Below are 23,571 nucleotides of genomic sequence, written 5' to 3' on the forward strand. Positions count from 1 at the left end.
CTTAATTTTAATTTTAGATATGCACAGTATTCCAGCATTTGAAACAAGTATTTTATTCTATTTTACTTTATTTCTATTTCACTAAATGTACAAATGTACGGCATTGTAGTATATTATGTATTCAAAAAGTATATATATATGTAACTCAATCGTATGCACAAATTATTGTTAAAGCATTGAATCTTCACTTTTTGAAAGACATAGGCTGATAACTGCGTTAAGCGCATTCGTATAGAAAAGAATCGTTTGCACATATTGGTGCAGACATTATATTTCCAATAATAATTTTTTATTAAATGCTTACATTTACATCAAATTAAACTTTATGCATTTTCGGAGGAAAATATGATAAGTACCTTAAACTGAATGTAATATAAAAAGGGAAAATACAAACTAACGGTGCTACCACTGTGGCGAGCGCAGCAAGAATATCACTTACAACGGTTGATCCAAAAGCTATGTCCTACTATATGCACTGCGTTCCACAATGGTAAAATGATACATCCAACCTTGCATCATTGTCATTATTTTGACAGTTATCAACTAACCTTTTTTTTTGAGAGAGAAAAATATATAATATCTCTAAGTTTAAAATAATTCTTACAAGATACATAGACTTGGTTAATCCCCCTAAAACCGTTCTTTATTTTTGAAGAAAATTGATCAGTCTGTAAAATGTAATTTGTGTTTAATTTGGTCAAAAATGTAAATACAGCTTTATGTTCCTTCTTTACCTCATTGTTATATGACTAACGACAATAACATATGGCTCTTAGTTGTGTGTGTGTGTATTTAAGGAATAGAGTATCATTGTTGGATGTCTATCGGGATATAAATACGGGTTGGTCACGTGATCAAATCCCATAAAGGCCGAAGGGCTTTATGGTAGATTTGATCACGTATCAACCCGTTTTTATATCCCGAAAGACATCCAAAAATGATACCTTATTTTTTATATTTACATTTGTTGCAAATTATGACAATAACAATGCTCCATACTTTCTTTTTTGTGATGACCTAGAAAGCCTCTTCGATTAAGATGACGTAACAAAAAATAGTACAACAATGTTGCAAGTATTTGATTATCATGATTAATAAATATAACACTTCTTTTGACAAGAAAACAGAAAAAAAAAATTCACTTGTACAATTGAAAAAAAACGATTGAAGCTTGGCGGAATAGTACCACTTCTATTGAAGTCGCAGAGAGGTTGGGAATTTGAAAACAAAGCGATCGAAAAATGAGTGAAGTCTACTTGTTTTTTTTTTTTTAAGGGAAACTCAATCGCAGAATCAGATTCAAAAGCAATATGATTTTCCTCCGCATTATTTAGGAAAGCTATTTTAACTTCTTCTAAGTTCTTTTACGGAACAAAACGGACAGAGAAGCACAAAGAGTTAAATATTTGACCGTGATCAGTGAATGGAATAAACACGCAAGGGTTGATATTGCGTTTGCGATTTTGGTCAAGGCCTATAAAAAAGTCAGAAATAAATTTAACTGAATTAACTCCTTTGAAAAAATTGCGATTGTAATTATTAAGAACACCTCGTTTCGATGTCGATCCATAATCATTATTCTGTTTACAGGCCTACCTTACCTGAATCAATTAGCCTATCTCCCGCAATTAATGTTATATTTTTTTAGAAAATGGATGATCGAATAAAACTTCGGATCACAAAATACAGATACGTTTATTCTGTTATGCCTAAATTATGTTTTCATTACGATATCTAATAGGTGTGTTTCAGCACAAGTCGGTTAGTTTGAGCACATAGAAAAAGTAATTAATGACCTAGATTATTCATGCGCTACTTTGACCTCTTGACCCATAATGATGTTATGCAGAAATAACAGCGGATTGCGCAAACAGTGTTATATAAGAGAAAACATTTACAAGTGATATATATATATATATATATATATATATATATATATATATATATATATATATATATATATATATATAAGAAGCACTAGCAAACCAACAACACTCGTTATCTAAAGTGTCGGATCAAAAGATACAAGGTTATAAGATGAAATATAAAAAAGCACTAAAAATAACCAACGACACGAACAATAAAGTAAAATATTGTCAAATTTTCGGGACAACCCGTCCCTTCTTCAGGACAACAAAATAAAAACTACATAAGAAAGAAGAAAAACATCTACAAAACTAGCACTAAACTAAACTAAATGATATATAAAAACTAGATAATGTTTAAACACCGGATCAAAACGTGGCAGCTACATCTTTATATTTAAGAATTCGAGCCCGAGAAAGAAAAATCCCGTCCGACGCAGCGGACGGTCTGTGAAGAAGTGCTGAAAGATAACGCGAACGAATTAACTTGCTAATTGGGGGTTGCTGTTAATTAAGTTGTACTAGTAAGATAATTCGTAGTGAAAGTTTGTAGGGAAGATTGGCCCTGTAAAAGACCACATAAATAATCATGAATGTAAAAACTAATGGAAGTGAAATAAAGCAAAAGAACAAAACCGATTAAGGAAATAGCTAATAATTTGAATAAATAACATGATTAATAGTTTGTACATGGACCGAAAAAGATGAAGATGGTGATATTGCTAAGAAAACAAATCAGTACTTAGTTGATGTTCATTTTGGTGAAGTCACTTAATTTGTTAATGCCGTCAGGGCGGAATGACTTCAGTCTATGCATCCAAAATTTTTCTTTGTTTTTTCTCTCCGCATCTGTCCAGTTAGGGTTGTGATCAATGACCAAAACCATCATGTCCTCCCATTTGTGATCATCTAAATTAAAATGTTCCCCGACGGTTCTTTAATTTTCTTAGTTTTGATGGTGGAACGATGATTATTGATGCGCCTGCGGAGGTCTCCTGTTTCCCCTACGTATTGTTTCTGACAAAATTTACAATTGATGAGATATACACAATTGTCCGTATGACAAGAAGTATTTGCGAAAATTTTGTAAGTACGGCCAGTAATGGGGCTATATATATATATATATATATATATATATATATATATATATATATATATATATATATATATATATATATATATATATATATATATATATATATTGGCTGCGTCGCAGAGTAATACATCGCATGTGCTATGAAAAATGAAAATAGTAGCTTTAATTATTGTTGTTTTAAAGTGTGCAAATTTGAAATAATATAAATATTATTAATAAGGAATCATTCTTTGCATAGTATGAGGTGATAATTTCTGTCGGAGCGCTGTCAAATCTATCATAAAGCCCATCGGGCTTTATTGGATTTGGCCACGCCCCGACAAAAATTATCAACTAATAATACTCAAAGAATGATTAATTTTGTCCTTAAATAATCTCTCTTCAAACTAAAAATAATTTTTTAAAAATCAACATAAACACACATCATATGTGGCAGGTATCGCATTTTATACTGAAATAGCCTTAGAACATGCGTTACTGTGTTTGATCCACTTCTAAAGAACAGGGGCATACAAGGCGTTATATATCCCCCACTCAGAGCAATGAGGACAAAAGAATTTCAATTCAAGTTAGAATATTAATTTTTGACTTGTATGCATTGTTTTTATTATAAATTTCACGACGGAAGTCAATATGGTGATTTCATTCTATAAACACGACAGGCATAAGTTTCCAAATTAAGCTGCACATCGCTTTTTGCCTAAATCTTGAACACTCACTGTTCTTAATAGCAAAAGTAGGTATGAATGGGTCCTGACTCCATCCTAAAAGTACTTTTATCTAAAGAATTAGTTTATATTGATTTTTTATTGATTTATTAAAGTGGAGTCTAGACCCATAATGGGTCAAATTGGTGATTTTCACCAAAAACGTTTTACTTTATTAAAAATTGTCAAGGAGTTAATTCATTCACACGTACTCTAATGTGTCAACTGTGATAAGCGGAGGCTCGTAGTCCATTATTCTCCATGGAGAAGGTGTTCGAATCCTATAGACGGCGTTTTATTTTTTATAATTCATTTGCCTTTAAGTATAACATGCTTTGATTTTTTATTGGATTATTATGAAAAAAATATCTAATACCGTTTTTATAATGACAACAATTACGTAATGTTCATAATCTGTACACATAATGTCGGATAAAAATAGCGCTAGCATTGATATATGATCATGATGTAATGCTTAGACAACATCGAATAAAACAAAGGAGATAAGTAGCAAGTGCATTTTTTATTGTATATCATGTATTTGTCAGAGAATGCATTTCTATATTATACATGTACATGTACTGATGTTCAAATTTCAAATATAAAGATTTTTTTATATGTTCATATTCCATTTCAAAATCCTGGGTACGGGGGATTTGTCAGGCCTTGTACGCTCTTGTCCTTTATCACAGGAAATCTAGCCCGAGATCAATATGACGTCACACTTTTATCTATCACTTGATTACGTATCTCGACTCAATACGAACAATGGAAGCATGTAAAAAATTCTCCTGGGTCCCACCAAAGATTATGCACTACTCAAAACGTGTCTTCAAACTTGAAGGCATCGTTAATTACAAGTTTAATGTTAGCCATTTGTTGGCATAGCACCAAGTGAAAAACATTAGAGATCAATATGAGATGTAGACAAAAAAATCTTCATGAACCAGTAGGTAAAGTTCGTTCTTTTTCCTGCGCGCACTATTTCTTAGGGATATTTTTGCTTGCTGGCGCTGTGTGCCGGGGAGCTGTGCTCGCTATAAAAGAGCCAATGTAGCAGCATCAAGCGTGGAGTTTGATTTTCGCTTGTGACGTCACAATTTAAATGCGTTAGCGTTTGTGACGTCATAATTTAACTCATCTCTTAACATTTGAATATCCTTTCCGTGTTATGATGGCGTATCTGCGGTAGCTTTCCACAACATTTTACATGCTAAAGATATGTGGAATGTAAGATTATTTCTTTAACATTAACCAGAACTAAAGCTAGAAGCCATTTACCAAATTCTTCAAAGATCTTATAATACTTGGATAGAAAACTCATGTTTATTGTTTGCGATTGAGAGCATGATGACGTTAATACAGATGTGAACTTCCGTACGCTTTGATCACTCATCTAGATGAAGTTCGCCTCCGATAACTAAAATGTTCTTGTACATAAAATTACACTATTGTCCAAATGCGTTGATCCAAAAACAATGGTTCACTTTAAAAGATGAAGTGCGCCTCATTAAATCATGTTCTAACTTTTTACCAAATATAGCTGTACTGTCTGAGTGTAAAAAGACAAAACGAAGAAAGTCCATACACTGTTTATTGAGTTTTATCTACATCATTTTTATATAGTAATACGTAGTATGTATTTCACCCGTAGATATACTACCAGTAAAAACATATTTTACAGTAAATCACATGTATAAACAAAATGAACGAAAAAGTGAACAGGCTCACATACCCCACTCCCCCCATAGTTTGACAGTGCTACATATATCGCATAGCCCCCTAACTCCGTCACTACCCTAACTTCACTTTCGGGAAACTCCTCGCCGTTTGAAATCAAGTACGATTATGACGTCATTTTTTACATGTCAAAAATCTTTAATCAAATGTCAACAATTTGTAACGGTTAAATTTAAAAATGTGTCAAAAAATAACAGAATTAAACCTTGTTCATTTTATGCACCTTTAATTGTGTGAAATCAGCTAAAACTTTTTCACGAGTGCACTAAAATATCAATATTTCTGGCATGCGGGCCCATTCGATCATTTACGGTGGTCAGCCATTTTTTGAGAGGTCAAGATGAAACATTTCACATGTAATACATTTTTGATTAAGGTAATTAATACATTTTTTTCAGTCCGCAATAGCCTTCATGCACTACTCTTGATGATGACGTCAAATCGCTAATGCCGATACTTTTGCCTTATATAGGGTATAGATATATCCGGTATATCGCTATTTAGAATATGCTACATTCTAAAAATGTAATAAATAAATCATATAATAAGTAATATATTAATTAATGATTTAAGATATTTGAAATATGTAAGGACATAAATCAAACGGCATCCATACATTCTGAAAAAGCCATTGTGATTGTTGTTACATGGACCCATTTTTTATTCTGGCCTAGATACAAATGGAGTTTTAACTAAATTGTTAATGTGTCTTCATTCCCTGCCGTATCATAGAGCATGTGGGTGACGGAGTTAGGTTCATAAGATACAATAAGCACGCGTGATAAACGTCGTATTCAGAGGGCTTATTTGTATAAAAATAAAAATATTTTTGTTAATAATTTTAAAAATTATATTGTTTCAGATTATATTTAGTGATTGCAAATGATAAAAACCACAAAAAATAATTTACAGAGAAACGCGGGACGTTGTCTGCTTATGGTGACGGAGTTTGGGTACTCGGGGATAATAAAATGGCAAGGTACACATAAAATACACATTAATTTGATAAAGAGAATAACTTCATCAGATAAAGACTTCCTGAAAATATGTACATCTATTCCTATGTGAACCACATCATTCTAAATTCTAAACGGACGAAATTCCCAGAAAATTTAGGACCCTGAATTTTTACGGTATTATGCACATCTACACTACGTGTCCAAAATACCTTGATCAATATAGCCCAGTTTACTATGTGCAAAAAATCCACCATTAATATACATATAGGTATATTTTCACAAAATAAATCATAAAAATAATATTAGGTTATAAACTTATGGTCGAATATGGATCACCCTTCTCACCCTTTAATCTCCAACCACATTGATTAAGACATTTATAAAATCAAATATTAACTGTTTCTCAATAAACTCTCCTGATATTCAATTAACTTTCATAGAAAACATGGCAGGGGTCAAAAACATAAATTACGGTTCTTAGGCGAAACTTTATCTAAAAAACATTGTGAAAAAGGGGAATAACTCTTTATTCGTTTCTAATTGAAGAATTCAAATTCGAGTTATTCCCCTTTGAATATGGTGTTAACGTATATACAAGATTTCTTATTTGCAAAGTCAAAAAAAAAAAAAAATCACACATTAATCCAAATTTTAAGTGACAACTATGTCCAAGCACTAAATTACACCTGGGTTTTATAAGAAAATTCAAACGACCTAAATATGTAAAACAGAGAACATGTAAAATGAGAATTTACTTAACCAATTCTAGGACAAGTAAAAAGCTATCAATGTGACAGCAAGCTGGGGTTTCTTTTATGTGCACATTATACATAATCCATTTATCAACCCTGAATTGATAAAAACTACCTATCTAGAGAAATGGAGTATCCTAGATACAATAGAGTATCCTATATACAATGTAGTATCCTATATACAATGGATTATCCTATATACAATGGAGTAACACATATACAATGGTTTATGGAGTATCATATAACAATGGAGTATCCTATATATACAATGGAGTACCCTATATACAATGGAGTATCCTATATACAATGGAGTATCCTATATATACAATGGAGTATCCTATATACCATGGAGTATCCTATATACCATGGAGTATCCTATATACTATGGAGTATCCTATATATACAATGGAGTATCCTATATACCATGGAGTATCCTATATACCATGGAGTATCCTATATATAATGGAGTATCCTATATACCATCGAGTATCCTATATACCATAGAGTATCCTAGATACAATGGAGTATCCTAGATACAATGGAGTATCCTATATACAATGGAGCATCCTATATACAATGTAGTATACTATATACAATGGAGAAATTTTTACTGCTTTTAAATAGGAATAACGTGAATTCTACAGCGAACCGTACACGCATAGTTTTCGTGCATGTAACAATTTGTATTATTATACTTTCATGTTAAATACTAAAATCTGATTGTTGGTAATCCGTTCTATTACCCTCAGCGTGAGCAACACACTTGGGAACAGGTAACACAACGAATTGTTACATGCGCGTAAATTATGCGCGTACGGTTCGCCGTAAAATTCACTTCATTTCTATTTAAAACAGTAAAATGTTCTTTAAAATTAAGACATTCAGTATAATAAAATAAATAGTGCCTGTTATGGAAGGGTAACTGTTGAAATTGACATCCCTCGACAACCATTGTCAACCTCCGCTTTGCGTCGGTTGACAATGGTTGTCTCGGGGTATCAAATTCAACAGTTACCATTCCAAACAGGCACTATTTATATAATGTTACCCGTTGCTAAGTGCGTTGCTAACGCTGAGGGTAATAAAACAGATTATGAACTGCGTCCTAGCCAATCAGATTTCAGTATTTAACATGAAAGTATAACAAAAATGTTTGCTACAGACAGAATGAGGGACAGACAGACACACAAGGGTAAAACAGTATACCCCCTCTCCTTTAGAGCGGGGGTATGATAACCATAACTGTTCAAATTGATAAAGATCTATCACAATTTTTAATCATTCAGGTGTTTTTTCCGGTTTTTTTCATTAATAGTCAGTTAATTAAACTTCATATGTGTATATGTTTTATGTTTACAATAATCCATTTTAGTGAAGTGAAATTTGTATAACATTCCACACTCAGCGACAGACAGCCATGTTTGGATGATCACAAAGTGTGAAATAAACAGGAGTCAGTATTACAGTCCATATGAATTATACACAGATCAATTTCAGCTGCAGATGTTGAACAAAGTGACAAACAACATGTGTGGTTTTGAGAGCAGACTAGATTTGTACAGAAACATTTACAACCTGTCAATACCCCAGCTATCTCCATTCTACGGCTGGTGTTGAGCTGGACATGGCGTCCCCATCAGGACGGGGTGTGTCTTCATCTACAAGTCAACCAGTCATTAATTAGCGGTTAATTATTTAATATCATACAGGTTATGCAATGATAGAGCTACATCTACAAATTATAAGTTTAAACTGATTACATTGACACATGCTTTTATATTTATCTATTTAGTTAAACCAATTCAATTAACTTGTACCAAAATTACTTATTACCAATACATGCCTCATCATATTAATCACAATGACCATTTATTCTAATTAACTAAATACAATGACATGTGACTGTACATCTAATTAATGAAATAGATACAGCTAACCCTGTAACAATGAGCTGTTTATATTGACAAACAATCACACAGATAAACATGTCTTACATGTATCTTATTGACTGATAATTAACACGGACTGTGTGTCTTAGTTATCTATATCTAATTAATGTGAATGATTATGACTCAGACCTACCTGTCAGAGCGCCCTGTCTGGTGATATACCTGTATACAACCACTGTCTTGTTGGACGGTGATCCGACCCAGAGACAGTGAGTGTTGACATCATAACTAAGGCTCCGTGGTGAGAATATCCCTGATGGTCTTATCAGTAGATGTGACAGGAACTGACCGTCCCTGTCTAACATATGTACTGAGTCGGTTTCACCATCACACACCAGGATGTGTGACAGCGCGTCAGTACAGATTCCACATGGTTGTAGTCCTGATCCTGATGGATGTCCTGTGTAGGAGAAACGATGTCTTCCTCCACGCTCTGTCACCACTACAGCATCAAACTCAGAAAAAACGTTACAGTCAGACACCACGACATCCCCATTGTTGTTCTCTGTTATATAGTTAGGATCACTATACAGTCCCAGTCCTGTGTTGTCGTTCTGTATGGTTTGTGTGAGTTGTCCACTCTGGTTGTACCGGGTTACCTTGCCCATGTTGCCTGTGCCTGTCCTATTGTTCCACATCCCGACCAGTAGATCCCCAGTGGACGGGGACCAGTACACACACTGTTGTCTCCATGTAAAGTCTGTTCTCTCTATAAATGTGGTGGTTGTTTTCATATCCTTTGACAGTTTGTTAATGTTATAATTACTACCTATATAAATCAGTTCACTCTCACTGTTCACTGTGTGTAATCCATTAGACAATGTATAAACACTATCTGAATGCTCCACACGATGTAGAGGGACACCTGTTGTGTCTGTCAAGATGATGTTGTCTTCATCATCACTGACCCAGACCCGGTCTGATCTCACACAGGAAATGTGAAAACAACCACCAACACCTGTCACTGTGAGAGAGTGAAGTAACTTCGGGGGAGACATCAGTTTCAGCAGACACTGGTTTCCTTGCTGTGGTTTTTCTGTCCCTGTGGTTGGGATTTTACTCAGTGACTCCATCACATCAGCAGTGGCTGGATTCAGATCTACAAACATCAGACACAAACAGTCAGATGGAACTGATTGATTACAAACATCACATCTTGTATAATGATTGGTACAGCAATGTTTGTCTGTCACAATGAATCAGTTATCATTATCAGTTAATAATAAACATATGTACATGTATTTAATTACGGTAATTCATTCATTTATTACTGAAAAAACATACATATATCTGATGAGTCAATTATATAACAGACATGTAATGTATTTATATGTATGTGATGTTAATTGTTTATAAATAAATATGTACTTATATTATATTGACAAATGATAAAGATCACATTCTATATATGTCCAACTTGTGACTACATATTATATAATTTACAATGATAATGACTCAGACTTACCTGTCAGAGCGCCCTGTCTGGTGATATACCTGTATATAACCACCGTGTTGTTGTCCCCTGATCCGACCCAGAGACGGTGAGTGTTGACATCATAACTCAGGCCCCACGGTGAGAATATCCCTGATGGTCTTATCAGTAGATGTGACAGGAACTGACCGTCACTGTCTAACATCTGTACTGTTTTGGTTCTACCATCACACACCAGGATGTGTGACAGCGCGTCAGTACAGATTCCACGTGGCTGTAGTCCTGATCCTGATGGAGGTCCTGTGTAGGAGAAACGATGTCTTCATCCACGCTCTGTCACCACTACAGCACCAGACTCATCGTCATAGTCAGACACCACGACATCCCCATTGTTGTTCTCTGTTATATAGTTAGGTTTTCTATACAGTCCCCGTCCTGTGTTGTCATTCTGTATGGTTTGTGTGAGTTGTCCACTCTGGTTGTACCGGGTTACCTTAGCTGTCTCTGTATCATTGTTATCCATCACGACCAGTAGATCCCCAAGGGACGGGGACCAGTACACACACCGTGGTTCCAATGTAGAGTCTGTTCTCTCTATAAATGTGGTGGTTGTTTTCATATCATTTGACAGTTTGTTGATGTTATAATTCCTATCTATATAAATCAGTTCACTCTCACTGTTCACTGTGTGTGAATCACTGACCCAGACCCGGTCTGATGTCACACAGGAAATGTGTAAACAACAATCAACACCTGTCAGTGTGAGATATTGATGGAACTCAGCACCAGACGTCAGTTTCAGCAGATACTGGTTTCCTACGCGTCGGTTTCCTCTCTCTGTGATTTGGATTGCACGATGTGATTCCATCACATCTCCTTGTTGAGTGACTCAGTCATGGAGAGCTGGCTGGTGTGGAGTGTAAGATGTATCTGGGGGAGGGCTGTCTTTATGAAGGAGAGGAATTGTAGTGCACTGAATGTGAATACTGGCTGTACATATCTGAGTTCATATTCCTGAAGGCTGACAATATGTCTGCTCATTTCTATCATCTGTTTTAAACATCTGTGTTTGAAATCAAAGTCACAAAACACATTTTTCATGAAATCTTTTCTCACTTTGTTAATGAGATGCTTCAGTGTCTGGGCCTTTGTAAACATCTCTGATTGATAGCGGGAGAATTCTGTGTGACAGGTTTTGAAATCAGTTTTGATTCGTGGCAGGAGAACAGGTCTGTAAAAGAGAGCCTCACTTCTGATGGTGTGAATGGTTCCTCTGTGTTGTTGTTGCTTTGTTTTATAGGCTGTTTGTATATCCATAATTTCGTGTTGTCCTTGGCCATAGAGAAAACTTCTGAATCGGTGCGATTGGTCCTCGGAACAAGAATCACACACAGGAACTTGACAAGCTTCACAGTACTTTATATAAACATGGCTAGGATGTCTCACACAGATCTCTTGTGTTGGGATGTAGTTGATTTTATCACGGTGTGACACAACATCATGGTCTATTGTTTGGAGATCTATTACATGGTTCTCTTTACACTGGGGACACAGATCACATGGACACGATACACAATGGTACTCTGTGTCCCCCGGACACTTAGAACACTTATGTGCTCTATATGGGGAACTTGCTGTGTCCATGTCTACATCTTTGAATCACAACCTGTTAAATAAAAATAAAGTATTTTAGAATTATGTCCACCACATTCTCTCAAAACTATCTAATAATATAATTAATTTATAAAATATCATTATATATTTACATCATCCAGTGTCTTTGTCTGTGATAACACTACGTATCGGTTTTGTACTATATAACCCATAACACAAATGACGCCAAATTGAGGCGCCGGCGGGGTTTGCTTATTTATAGTTAAAGATTTAATTGTACGATGGCTTAAAATTATATAAATATAAGTAATAAGGAATCATTCTTTGAATATTATGAGGTGATAATTTCGGTCGGGGCTTGATCAACGAAGGGCTTTATTGGATTTGATCACGCCCCGACCAAAATTATCACCTCATAATACTCAAAGAACGATTCCTTATTCCTTATATAATATCATTTTGTGTGTAGGAAATATATAAATTTAAACCAGCCTTTATTTTAAAATAATATTTTTTCATTCATAGATAAATTATGGTCTATTATCATCAGATAATAAAAACACTCGACCAGTAGATAATTTTCTTTGTTAAAACTTTGAAAAATTTCTTTTTGACATTTTCTGCTAAACATTGGTGACTTTCTCCCTCCCTCTTTTTTCTGTATCTGCTTCATACATTCAGTGCTAAGTATGGTCTCTCTCTCTCCCTCTTTCTCTCTCTCTCTCCCTGTCTAACATTCACTTTCTAACTTTCTCTCACTCTCTCCCTCTCTCTTTACAAAATATAAACTTTCTTTTTCTCTCTTTCTGTCTCTAATTCTCCTTCCTTTCCTGAGCAACATGTACTCTTGCTCTCTTTGTCTCACTATCTCTGACCTTCTTCATTCTCTCTCTCTCTCTCTCCCTCTCTCTCTAACATTCCCTGTTTAACATGTACTCTTGCTCTTTCTTTCTCTACCACTCTCTCTCTCTCTTTCTCTCTCTCCAAAATATGTACTTTCTCTTTGTTTCTCTTTCAGTTTTCTGATCAACATGTACTTTTTCTCTCTTTGTCTCATAATCTCTGACATTCTCCATTAATCTCTCTCTCTCTCTCTCTCTCTCTCTGTCTCTCTCTCTTTCTTTTAGATATTTACTATTATCAGACATTATCTGCCAAGGAAATACAAGTGCTCTTTCTTCCAGTCTTTCTCACATGTGTGCCAGCTTTCTGTGTCTATTTCTCTCTCATTCAGATGTATGTTCTCTCTTTGCTCTCTCTCTCTCTCTACTTTCTATCATTTGTTTAACATGTACTCTTGCTCTTTTTCTCACACTTTCTTTCTCTCTCACTCTCTTTCTCTCTCTCTCTCTCTCTCTCTCTCTCTCCAAAATATGTACTTTCTCCTCTTTTTCATTCAATTTTCTAGAGAACATGTACTCTTGCTCTCTTTGCTCTCTCTATCTCTGACATTCTTAATTAAAGTCTCTCTCTCTCTCTCTCTCTCTCTCTCTCTCACTCTCTCTCTCTCTCTCTCATATCTACTATTTTCAGACATTCTCTGCCAAGGAAATATAAGTGCTCTTTATTCCAGTCTTCCCAACATGTATACCAGCTTTTGGGGTGTATTTCCCTCTCAACGAGATGTATGTACATACTATCTCTCTCTCCCTCTCTCTCACACTTTCTTTTTTTAAACATTTATTTACTCGGTTATTGCTGCTAAATATGCAAGCTTGCTCTTCTTTATCTTTCTTTCTCTCTTTCACTTTTTCTTACTAACATGTCCTCTCTCTCTCTTTCTTTCTTTCTCCCTTTCTTCCTCTGCTTATCGTGTACTCTTGCTACTCTCTTTTACTTCTTTGCTTCACCAGAACTTTTGCTTTTTCTCTTTTTCACTTTTTAGCAAGTTGTGTTCTTTATGTTTGTGCTCTCTCTCTCAAACTTTCTCTGTTAAAGATTTACTTTGACTCTCCTTACTTTATTTCTCTGTGTTACACAACCATTATATCTCCATTCCTCTGCTAAACATGCACTTTTGTTTTTACTCTCTTTCTCTCTCTTCCTCTCTCATTCCCTTTTCTTCCAACATGCAAATGAACTCTTGTTCTGTCACACATGAACTCTCTCTCTCTCTCTTAAATCTGTACTTTATCTCTCTCTCTCTCTTATTCACTGAGCAACATGCAATCTTGTTTTTACTATCTCTGGCATTCTTCATTAAACATTCTCTTGCACACACTCTCTCTCTCTCACTATTTTTACACCTTACTATCAAATATTATCAAATATATGTAAAATGAGAACTTTCCAAATCATATATGAGGTTATTTATATTAACTACTGGCCTATGATATATTATCGGCTATCCCCCTCACCCTGGCTGATTGTTTGAATCTCTCCCAAGAAGATAATTAAACAATATCCCAGCCCTGACATTACCACTAGGATATGTTATTCTTGTTTACAGATCAACCATCAAATGGGAATGAGGGCAATAGCTATATTGTCAGTTCCTTGGTAAGAAATTGATGCAGTCCTCGACCTAGGCCTTCGGGCAACAGATCTTATCCCAGGACTAACACAATGACTACTGCCTTCATACCCATTTAAAAGATGAGTACTATAATGTCTATGAATGACACACGACAACGAACTTGTGATAGCAATGGGTCTCCGAAATGACCTAAAAATACAAAGTATAGCTACACAAACATAGTGCTATTACATGAATGCTATATAGCTACACAAACATAGTGATATTACATGAATACTATATAGCTACACAAACATAGTGCTATTACATGAATACTATATAGCTACACAAACATAGTGATATTACATGAATACTATATAGCTACACAAACATAGTGTTATTACATGAATACTATATAGCTACACAAACATAGTGATATTACATGAATGCTATATAGCTACACAAACATAGTGATATTACATGAATACTATATAGCTACACAAACATAGTGCTATTACATGAATACTATATAGCTACACAAACATAGTGATATTACAAGAATACTATACCACATAAACTCTTTCTTTGCTCCATCAGTCCACTCTTTATTGATACACAAGGAACCTGTAAAGAGACCTCAAACTATCATACTGTTATTTTCTTAATACATGTTCAAGTTGCAAAACCTATTGTCTTTTTTTAATAAGTTTACTAGATTGATGTTGAGCAAAATCAATACTACATATCTAAAACGTTATGTTGAAGACAAGCTAATACAGTGAAGATGAGTTAATGCGGTGAAGTCTCCGATTCCCGGTCGTCTCTGATTCCCTGTCACTTCTATAAGTTTCATGTCACACTGTAATGAAGCAGAAACAACTTTATAAATACACTGATCACTAACAATGGGCCTTTCTGTATTTGATCAGCATAAAATATTTGAAGGTAAACATTTACTGTCCAAGAAACGAATTCGGAATCAACATGATCAAGCGCTTTTGAAATGGAGATTTTCACACGTCTTTGACATACTACTTTCACTATTTAGCGGTTGATGTAAAAGTTATGGTCGATTTTTAATAGCTGAAAAATATTGCACATGCATTCACTTATATGTCAACAATTGTTCATATCAATAAGTGCTGAATTAAATTTACAATTATTAATTAATCAAACTGAAGTTGTCAAATTGCAGTGTACAATTAGCCCCCCCCCCCCCAATTTTCCTTTATAAATTCTTATATGAACTTGACCCTCGACATTTGAACTTGAAATTTAATATTTTTTCTTGAAGAACTCCTAACAAAGTGTTAACCGTTTATCAGATTTTTTAAGAAAGTCTGAAACTCTGCCTGCCATTTGACTCCAGACCGCGTTTTAGACTACGCCTCCGAATAAAAATTCCAGCTCCAGTTAAACTCTGTAGAACTTGGCGAAAATTCATGGGATTGTTTCTCACACCTAAATCTAATTGCCTTCCAAATTTGAAATGAAATGAACCATATTAAAGAAAGTAATCAACTCCAAAGGCATCAAACCATCGTCCAGAGCAACGAAATTTCAACGCTTCGATATTTGTATCTAATAAATTCAAGCTCAAATTTCACTGAAAATCTGTGTTTACATTTCTATTAGCTCCCTGTGACGACTTGTGTTGAAATTCTACGAAAGATAACTCTTCCTTCCCAGACTTCGATTTTATATGAATTTAGTTTACATTTTCTTTCAGTTTGTTTATTTACCAACTTGGCAGAAATACATGACTGGCCTTAATTCAGTTAAGATTTTCCGTACTTGTAATCCACAAATGCATGACAGTTAATAGATTTCTAAGCACGTGCATTTCAAATCAACAGGAGAATGTGCATCAGTTGAGCCGACGTGACATCCCCACACCTTCAAATACCCGCTGGCAACAAGAGTTTGGCCTGGATTGTTTTTTTCTAAGTCAACACTATCCGGCCACATTGTTGACAAGCAGCACTGATTTTTATTAATAAACTGATGAACAAATACTGTTCTCTCAACCAATCACTAGGCGCCTATCTATTCTTCAGGTTTCACAACATTGGGTATTAACTTTAGATGGACGGAAGAAAAAAAGGCACTATTTCTATAATAGTGAAGTTTCTATAAAAGTATTTATTGCACGATCATGTTACAATTATGGATTAATCTTCAGCTTAGGACAGATATGTTATCAAAATAACGGTTTTTATAATTATACCAAGAGTAAACCCAGCAGTCAAAATGAAATTCTTGAAACAACTTCGAGTACTTGGATGGAAAATTTATTTTGTAATATATTGTTGACTAGTCTCTATTTACATCTAACTATAGTGACTCCAAAAGGAGATTGGTTTGTCAGTTATTTAGTTCGCCCCAATGAATAATTGTCTTGTTCTTGTACATAAAGTTACTGTATCATATTCTTCTTTTGTACCAAATATTACAGGCATGTCTTACTAAGAAACAAAACGAAACTATGAATAAATATCACATTTATTGAGTTCTATCTATAGCTTGCTACAACTCACCAAAAATCATGTGTATACTTGTATTATGTATTTCATGGTTAACGTAAATAGACAGAAAAAAAATAAATTTTGAAGAAAAAAAAAGCAGTACACTTTAACTTAGTTACAATATTGTTCAAAAACTATTTACATAAACACAAGTTTTCTATTTACATGATCAATATAAAAAAATGTGCCAAATCCACCAATAATATTCTTATTAAGGGCATTTTTAAAAATCTTATAATTATATTTACTGATATTCAGTTAACTTTCAGAGAAAAACATGTCAGGGGTCAATAACCAGTTTTAAGATGAAACTTTATCTAAAAAATATTACAAAAAGGGGAATAACTCTTTATTTGTTTGGAATTGCAGAACTCAAATTTAAGTTACTCCCCTTTGAATATGATGTTTAATCAATAAACAAAATTTATTCTTTGCAAATAGGAAAAATAAAAAATCCTCAGATATAAGCCCCAATTTTAAGTAACATCTTTTTCCCATCACTAAATTACAGGGTATTATAAAAGCATTCAAAAAGAACTCAATACATACTGTCAGATGATAATTTACTACCGTACTAAAATATAACTGATAAGCCATTTAAGGGAGTATAAAAACTAAATACTGTAGAGTTTATGTACACATAAATAATCAAAATATAAATCCAAGTTATATGCACTTCTCTGATATATGTACAATTGATCTACAAGACAACAACTACCTATCTTAAAAACTGTATGAAGAGTTATGAAGAGTTATCCCTACAATGGGCGTACCCTATATGCAATATTCTGCGTAAAATTGACCAAGTTCAACAGCTGGATTTTTTTTATATAAATTTACAACAACAAAAAATCCAAGTTATATGCACATCTCTTATATATGTACAATTGATTTGCAGTACAATAGGGGTACCCTTCTCGCAGCTGTATTTCTCCTTTGGAAAACTCGGTTCAAACAATTGATATCAATGTAAAATGACAAATTACTATTTTAAACACATAACATACTGTGAAATAAAAATGATAAGACAGAATAATAAGTAATTACTGTATAGTTCATGTACACATAACACAGGTTCAAATAATGGCGCGTTATTTAAAACAAGTCCAGATATGGGTCACTCCACAGATAATCCAGTTATATTCAATCTAAATTCTTCTTATTGTAGCAATGTTTCACATCAAATATGGTAACAATTGGCCGTGTAGTTTTCAAGAAGAAGTTCAACATGTAAAATTATAAAGGAAAGACGTATGACACACACCACACGATGACAGATAAAGACAAATTGTAATAGGTGACATGAGTGACTCGAGTCAGTGCGTACTTGAAGATAATGACGTCATATTGCAGTGAGTGGTCTACGTAGCCAATGTCTGTTTAGAACTGTCTTCCTCTGTAAGGATTTCAAGGAAGGTGTTCTATTTTCTCCCCCCAAGGTCAGGTAAAATTGGCCCATCTACAGGAAACAGAATAAACTAATGAATGATTTACTTAGTGATCAACACCAACATGATATTACTCAGATGAGGACATACCCCCGCTCTGATGTAAATATACAAAATAAGCAAAGCCGTCTTAAACAGGAAGTTGATGTCCAATTTGTACAAAAATAGATCCGAGCGTGTGGTGTGCGTTAACAAAGAATGTGTTAAAATTTCAAGCATATGCAATCAATAGTTGCTGAGAAATTCTTAACGAAAATTTGTTATGCGACAGAAATTTTTCTTACAGACAGACAGACGGATGTACAAAAGGGCGGACAGACAGACAGACACACAAGGGTAAAACAGTATATGGTAACTCCCTTCTCCTTCAGAGCGGGGGTATGATAACCAAAAATGTCAAATTGATAAAGATCTATTACAAATTTAAATCATTCATTTTTTTTTTACATCCAGTTTTTATAGACTTCATATAAACATTTATTCTTTGTTTATGATAATTCATTTTTAGCAAAGTAAAATGTGTATAACATTCCACACTCAGCAACAAACAGCCATGTTTGGATGATCACAAAGTGTGATATAAACAGGAGTCAGTATTACAGTCCATGTGAATTATACACAGCTCAATTTCAGCTGCAGATGTTGAACAAAGTGACAAACAACATGTGTGGTTTTGAGAGCAGACTAAATTTGTACAGAAACATTTACAACCTGTCAATATCCCAGCTATCTCCATTCTACGGCTGGTGTTGAGCTGGACATGGCGTCCCCATCAGGACAGGGTGTGTGTTCATCTACAACAAGTTATTAATTAGCTGTTAATTGATTAATATCATACATGGTATGTAATGATAGAGCTACACCTACAAATTAAAAGTTTAGATTGATAACACTGATACATGCTTTAATATTTATCTATTAAATGAATTAAACCAATTTAATTAACTTGTAACAAAATAACTAATTAAAAGCCTCATTACATTAATTACAATGACCTTTCATTATAATTAACTAAATACAATGACGTGACTGCGCATATATTTATTGAAATAGATACAGCTAACCCTGTAACAATGAGCTGTTTGTATTGACAAACAATCACACAGATAAACATGTCTTACATGTATCTTATTGACTGATAATTAACACGGACTGTGTGTCTTAGTTATCTATATCTAATTAATGTGAATGATAATGACTCAGACTTACCTGTCAGAGCGTCCTGTCTGGTGATATACCTGTATATAACCACTGTGTTGTTGTCCCATGATCCGACCCAGAGACGGTGAGTGTTGACATCATAACTCAGGCTCCGTGGATAGAATATCCCTGATGGCCTTATCAGTAGATGTGACAGGAACTGACCGTCCCTGTCTAACATCTGTACTGTGTAGGTTGTATCATCACACACCAGGATGTGTGACAGCGGGTCAGTACAGATTCCCCATGGCTCTAGTCCTGATCCTGATGGATTTCCTGTGTAGGAGAAACGATGTCTTCCTCCAGGCTCTGTCACCACTACAGCACCAGACCCATACATATCATCAAAGTCAGACACCACGACATCCCCATTGTTGTTCTCTGTTATATAGCGAGGTCCAATATACAGTCCCAGACCTGTATTGTCGTTCTGTATGGTATGTGTGAGTTGTCCACTCTGGTTGTACCGGGTTACCTTGCCCGTGCCTGTCCATGGTTGTCTATACATCCCGACCAGTAGATCCCCAGTGGACGGGGACATCCCAACCAGTAGATCCCCAGTGGACGGGGACCAGTACACACACCGTGCTCTCCATGTAGAGTCTGTTCTCTCTATAAATGTGGTGGTTGTTTTCATATCCTTTGATAGTTTGTTGATGTTATAATTCCTATCTATATAAATCAGTTCACTCTCACTGTTCACTGTGTGTGATCCTCTATATACATATAAACCACTCAATGAATCCTCCACACGATGTAGAGGGACACCTGTTGTGTCTGTCAACATGAGATTGTATAGATCACTGACCCAGACCCGGTCTGATGTCACACAGGAAATGTGATAACACTCATCAACACCTGTCACTGTGAGAGAGTGAAGTAACTCGGGGGGAGACATCAGTTTCAGCAGACACTGGTTTCCTTGCTGTGGTTTTTCTGTCCCTGTGGTTGGGATTTCACTCAGTGACTCCATCACATCAGCAGTGGCTGGATTCAGATCTACAAACATCAGACACAAACAGTCAGATGGAACAGATTGATTACAAACATCACATCTTGTATAATGAATGTTACAGCAATGTTTGTCTGTTATAATGTATCAATTATCATTAAAAATTAATAATTAACATATATGCATGCATGCAATTAATAAATCCATTCATTTTTTATTGTCTGATAAATTGAATCACAGTTTACAGACAAGTTATCATTTACATCTCAATAAATGCATGTGATGTTGACTGTCTATAAACTATTACATGTATATACATATACTTACATTATATTGACAAATGATAAAGATCACATCCTATATATGTCTGACTTGTAACTACATATTATATAATTTACAATGATAATGAGTCAGACTTACCTGTCAGAGCGTCCTGTCTGGTGATATACCTGTATATAACCACCGTGTTGTTGGACAGTGATCCGACCCAGACACGGTGAGTGTTGACATCATAACTCAGGCTCCGTGGTGAGAATATCCCTGATGGTCTTATCAGTAGATGTGACAGGAACTGACCGTCCCTGTCTAACATCTGTACTGTTTCGGTTGTATCATCACACACCAGGATGTGTGACAGCGCGTCAGTACAGATTCCACGTGGCCGTAGTCCTGATCCTGATGGAGGTCCTGTGTAGTAGAAACGATGTCTTCCTCCACGCTCTGTCACCACTACATCACCAGACCCATACATATCATCAAAGTCAGACACCACGACATCCCCATTGTTGTTCTCTGTTATATAGTAAGGTTCACTATACAGTCCCATACCTGTGCTGTCGTTCTGTATGGTTTGTGTGAGTTGTCCACTCTGGTTGTACCGGGTTACCTTGCCTGTGTATGTGTCATCGTTATACATCCCGACCAGGAGATCCCCAGTGGACGGGGACCAGTACACACACCGTGGCCACCATGTAGAGTCTGTTCTCTCTATAAATGTGGTGGTTGTTTTCATATCCTTTGACAGTTTGTTGATGTTAGAATTCCTATCTATATAAATCAGTTCACTCTCACTGTTCACTGTGTGTAATCCTCCATCATATAAACCACTCAATGAATTCTCCACACGATGTAGAGGGACACCTGTTGTGTTTGTCAACATGAGATTGTCTCCATCATCACTGACCCAGACCCGGTCTGATGTCACACAGGAAATGTGATAACAACCACCAACACCTGTCAGTGTGAGAGATTGATGGAACTCAGCACCAGACGTCAGTTTCAGCAGACACTGGTTTCCTACGCGTCGGTTTCCTCTCTCTGTGATTTGGATTGCACTCAGTGACTCCATCACATCCTCCTTGTTGAGTGACTCAGTCATGGAGAGCTGGCTGGTGTGGAGTGTAAGATGTATCTGGGGGAGGGCTGTCTTTGTGAATGAGAGAAATTGTAGCGCACTGAATGTGAATTCTGGCTGTATATATCTGAGTTCATATTCCTGTAGGCTGACAATATGTCTGCTCATTTCTATCATCTGTTTTAAACATCTGTGTTTGAAATCAAAGTCACAAAACACATTTTTCATGAAATCTTTTCTCACTTTGTTAATGAGATTCTTCAGTGCCTGGGCCTTTGTTAACATCTCTGATTGATAGAGGGAGAATTCTGTGTGACAGGTTTTGAAATCAGTTTTGATTCGTGGCAGGAGAACAGGTCTGTAAAAGAGAGCCTCACTTCTGATGGTGTGAATGGTTCCTCTGTGTTGTTGTCGCTTTGTTTTATAGGCTGTTTGTATATCCAGTATTTCATGCTGTCCTTGGCCATAGAGAAAACTTCTGAATCTGTGCGATTGGTCCTCTGAACAAGAATCACACACAGGAACTTGACAAGGTGCACAGTACTTTACATAAACATGGCTAGGATGTCTCACACAGATCTCTTGTGTTGGGATGTAGTTGATTTTATCACGGAGTGACACAACATCATGGTCTATAGTTTGGAGATTTTTTACATGGTTCTCTTTACACTGGGGACACAGATCACATGGACACGATACACACTGGTACTCTGTGTCCCCCGGACACTTAGAACACTTATGCGTCCTATATAGGGAGTTTGCTGTGTCCATGTCTATATCTTTGAATCACAACCTGTTAAATCAAAATAAAGTGTTTTAGAATTATGTCAACCGCATTCTTTCAAAATTATTTTATAATATAATTAATTTATACAATATCATTACATGCTTTATATAATATCATTTTGAGTGTAAGGAATATATCAATTTAAACCAGACTTTATTTTGAAATAACAATATATTTTGATTTATAGATAACTAATGGTCTATTATCATCAGATAATAAAAACACTCGACCAAAAGATAATTTTTTTTGGTTAAAACTTTGAAAAAATTCTTTTTGACATTTTCTGCTAAACATTGGTGACTTTCTCCCTCTCTCTTTTTTTCTCTATCTGCATCATGCATACTCTCTCTCTTTCTCCCTCTCTCTCTCTCTCTTTCTATAAATTCACTTCTTAACTTTCTCTCACTCTCTCCCTCTCTCTCTCTCTACAAAATATGTACTTTCTGTCTCTTTCTGTCTCTATTTCTCCTGCCTGATCAACATGTACTCTTGCTCTCTTTGTCTCACTATCTCTGACCTTATTCATTAAACATTCTCTCTCTCTCTCTTTCTCCCTCTCTCTCATTCCTTTTTCTTACAACATGTACATGAACTCTAACTCTGTCTCACTAACATGAACTCTCTCTCTCTCTCTCTTCCTGAAATCTGTACTTTATCTTTCTCTCTCTCTTTCATTCACTTACAGAGCAACATGTACTCTCTCTCTCTCTCTCTCTCTCTCTCTCTCTCTCTCTCT

General features: G+C 35.3%; 1 protein-coding gene across 8 annotated transcripts in view; it reads right to left on the reverse strand.

Moving 5' to 3' along the window:
• LOC109619606 (Tripartite motif-containing protein 2) overlaps positions 1 to 23,571 on the reverse strand; it is a 104,380-nt gene that overhangs the window by 52,942 nt on the left and 27,867 nt on the right. For 4 of the 8 annotated variants that reach the window (XM_066075613.1, XM_066075606.1, XM_066075612.1 and 1 more), the window contains 4 exons: positions 21,115 to 22,841; positions 19,752 to 20,741; positions 9,202 to 10,167; positions 8,695 to 8,777 (listed from right to left, as the gene is read on the reverse strand). In XM_066075613.1, coding sequence (XP_065931685.1) covers positions 8,710 to 8,777; positions 9,202 to 10,167; positions 19,752 to 20,741; positions 21,115 to 22,819 — 3,729 coding nt within the window. In that variant the 5' untranslated portion in view covers positions 22,820 to 22,841 and the 3' untranslated portion in view covers positions 8,695 to 8,709. Of the gene's footprint in view, positions 1 to 8,694; positions 8,778 to 9,201; positions 10,168 to 11,459; positions 12,167 to 15,138; positions 15,194 to 15,235; positions 15,429 to 19,751; positions 20,742 to 21,114; positions 22,842 to 23,571 lie in introns of those variants that run through there. The other 4 variants (XR_010710880.1, XR_010710883.1, XR_010710879.1 and 1 more) reach the window with 2 other exon arrangements.

Source organism: Magallana gigas, chromosome 1, assembly GCF_963853765.1.
Source record: "Magallana gigas chromosome 1, xbMagGiga1.1, whole genome shotgun sequence".
Taxonomy (NCBI): domain Eukaryota; kingdom Metazoa; phylum Mollusca; class Bivalvia; order Ostreida; family Ostreidae; genus Magallana; species Magallana gigas.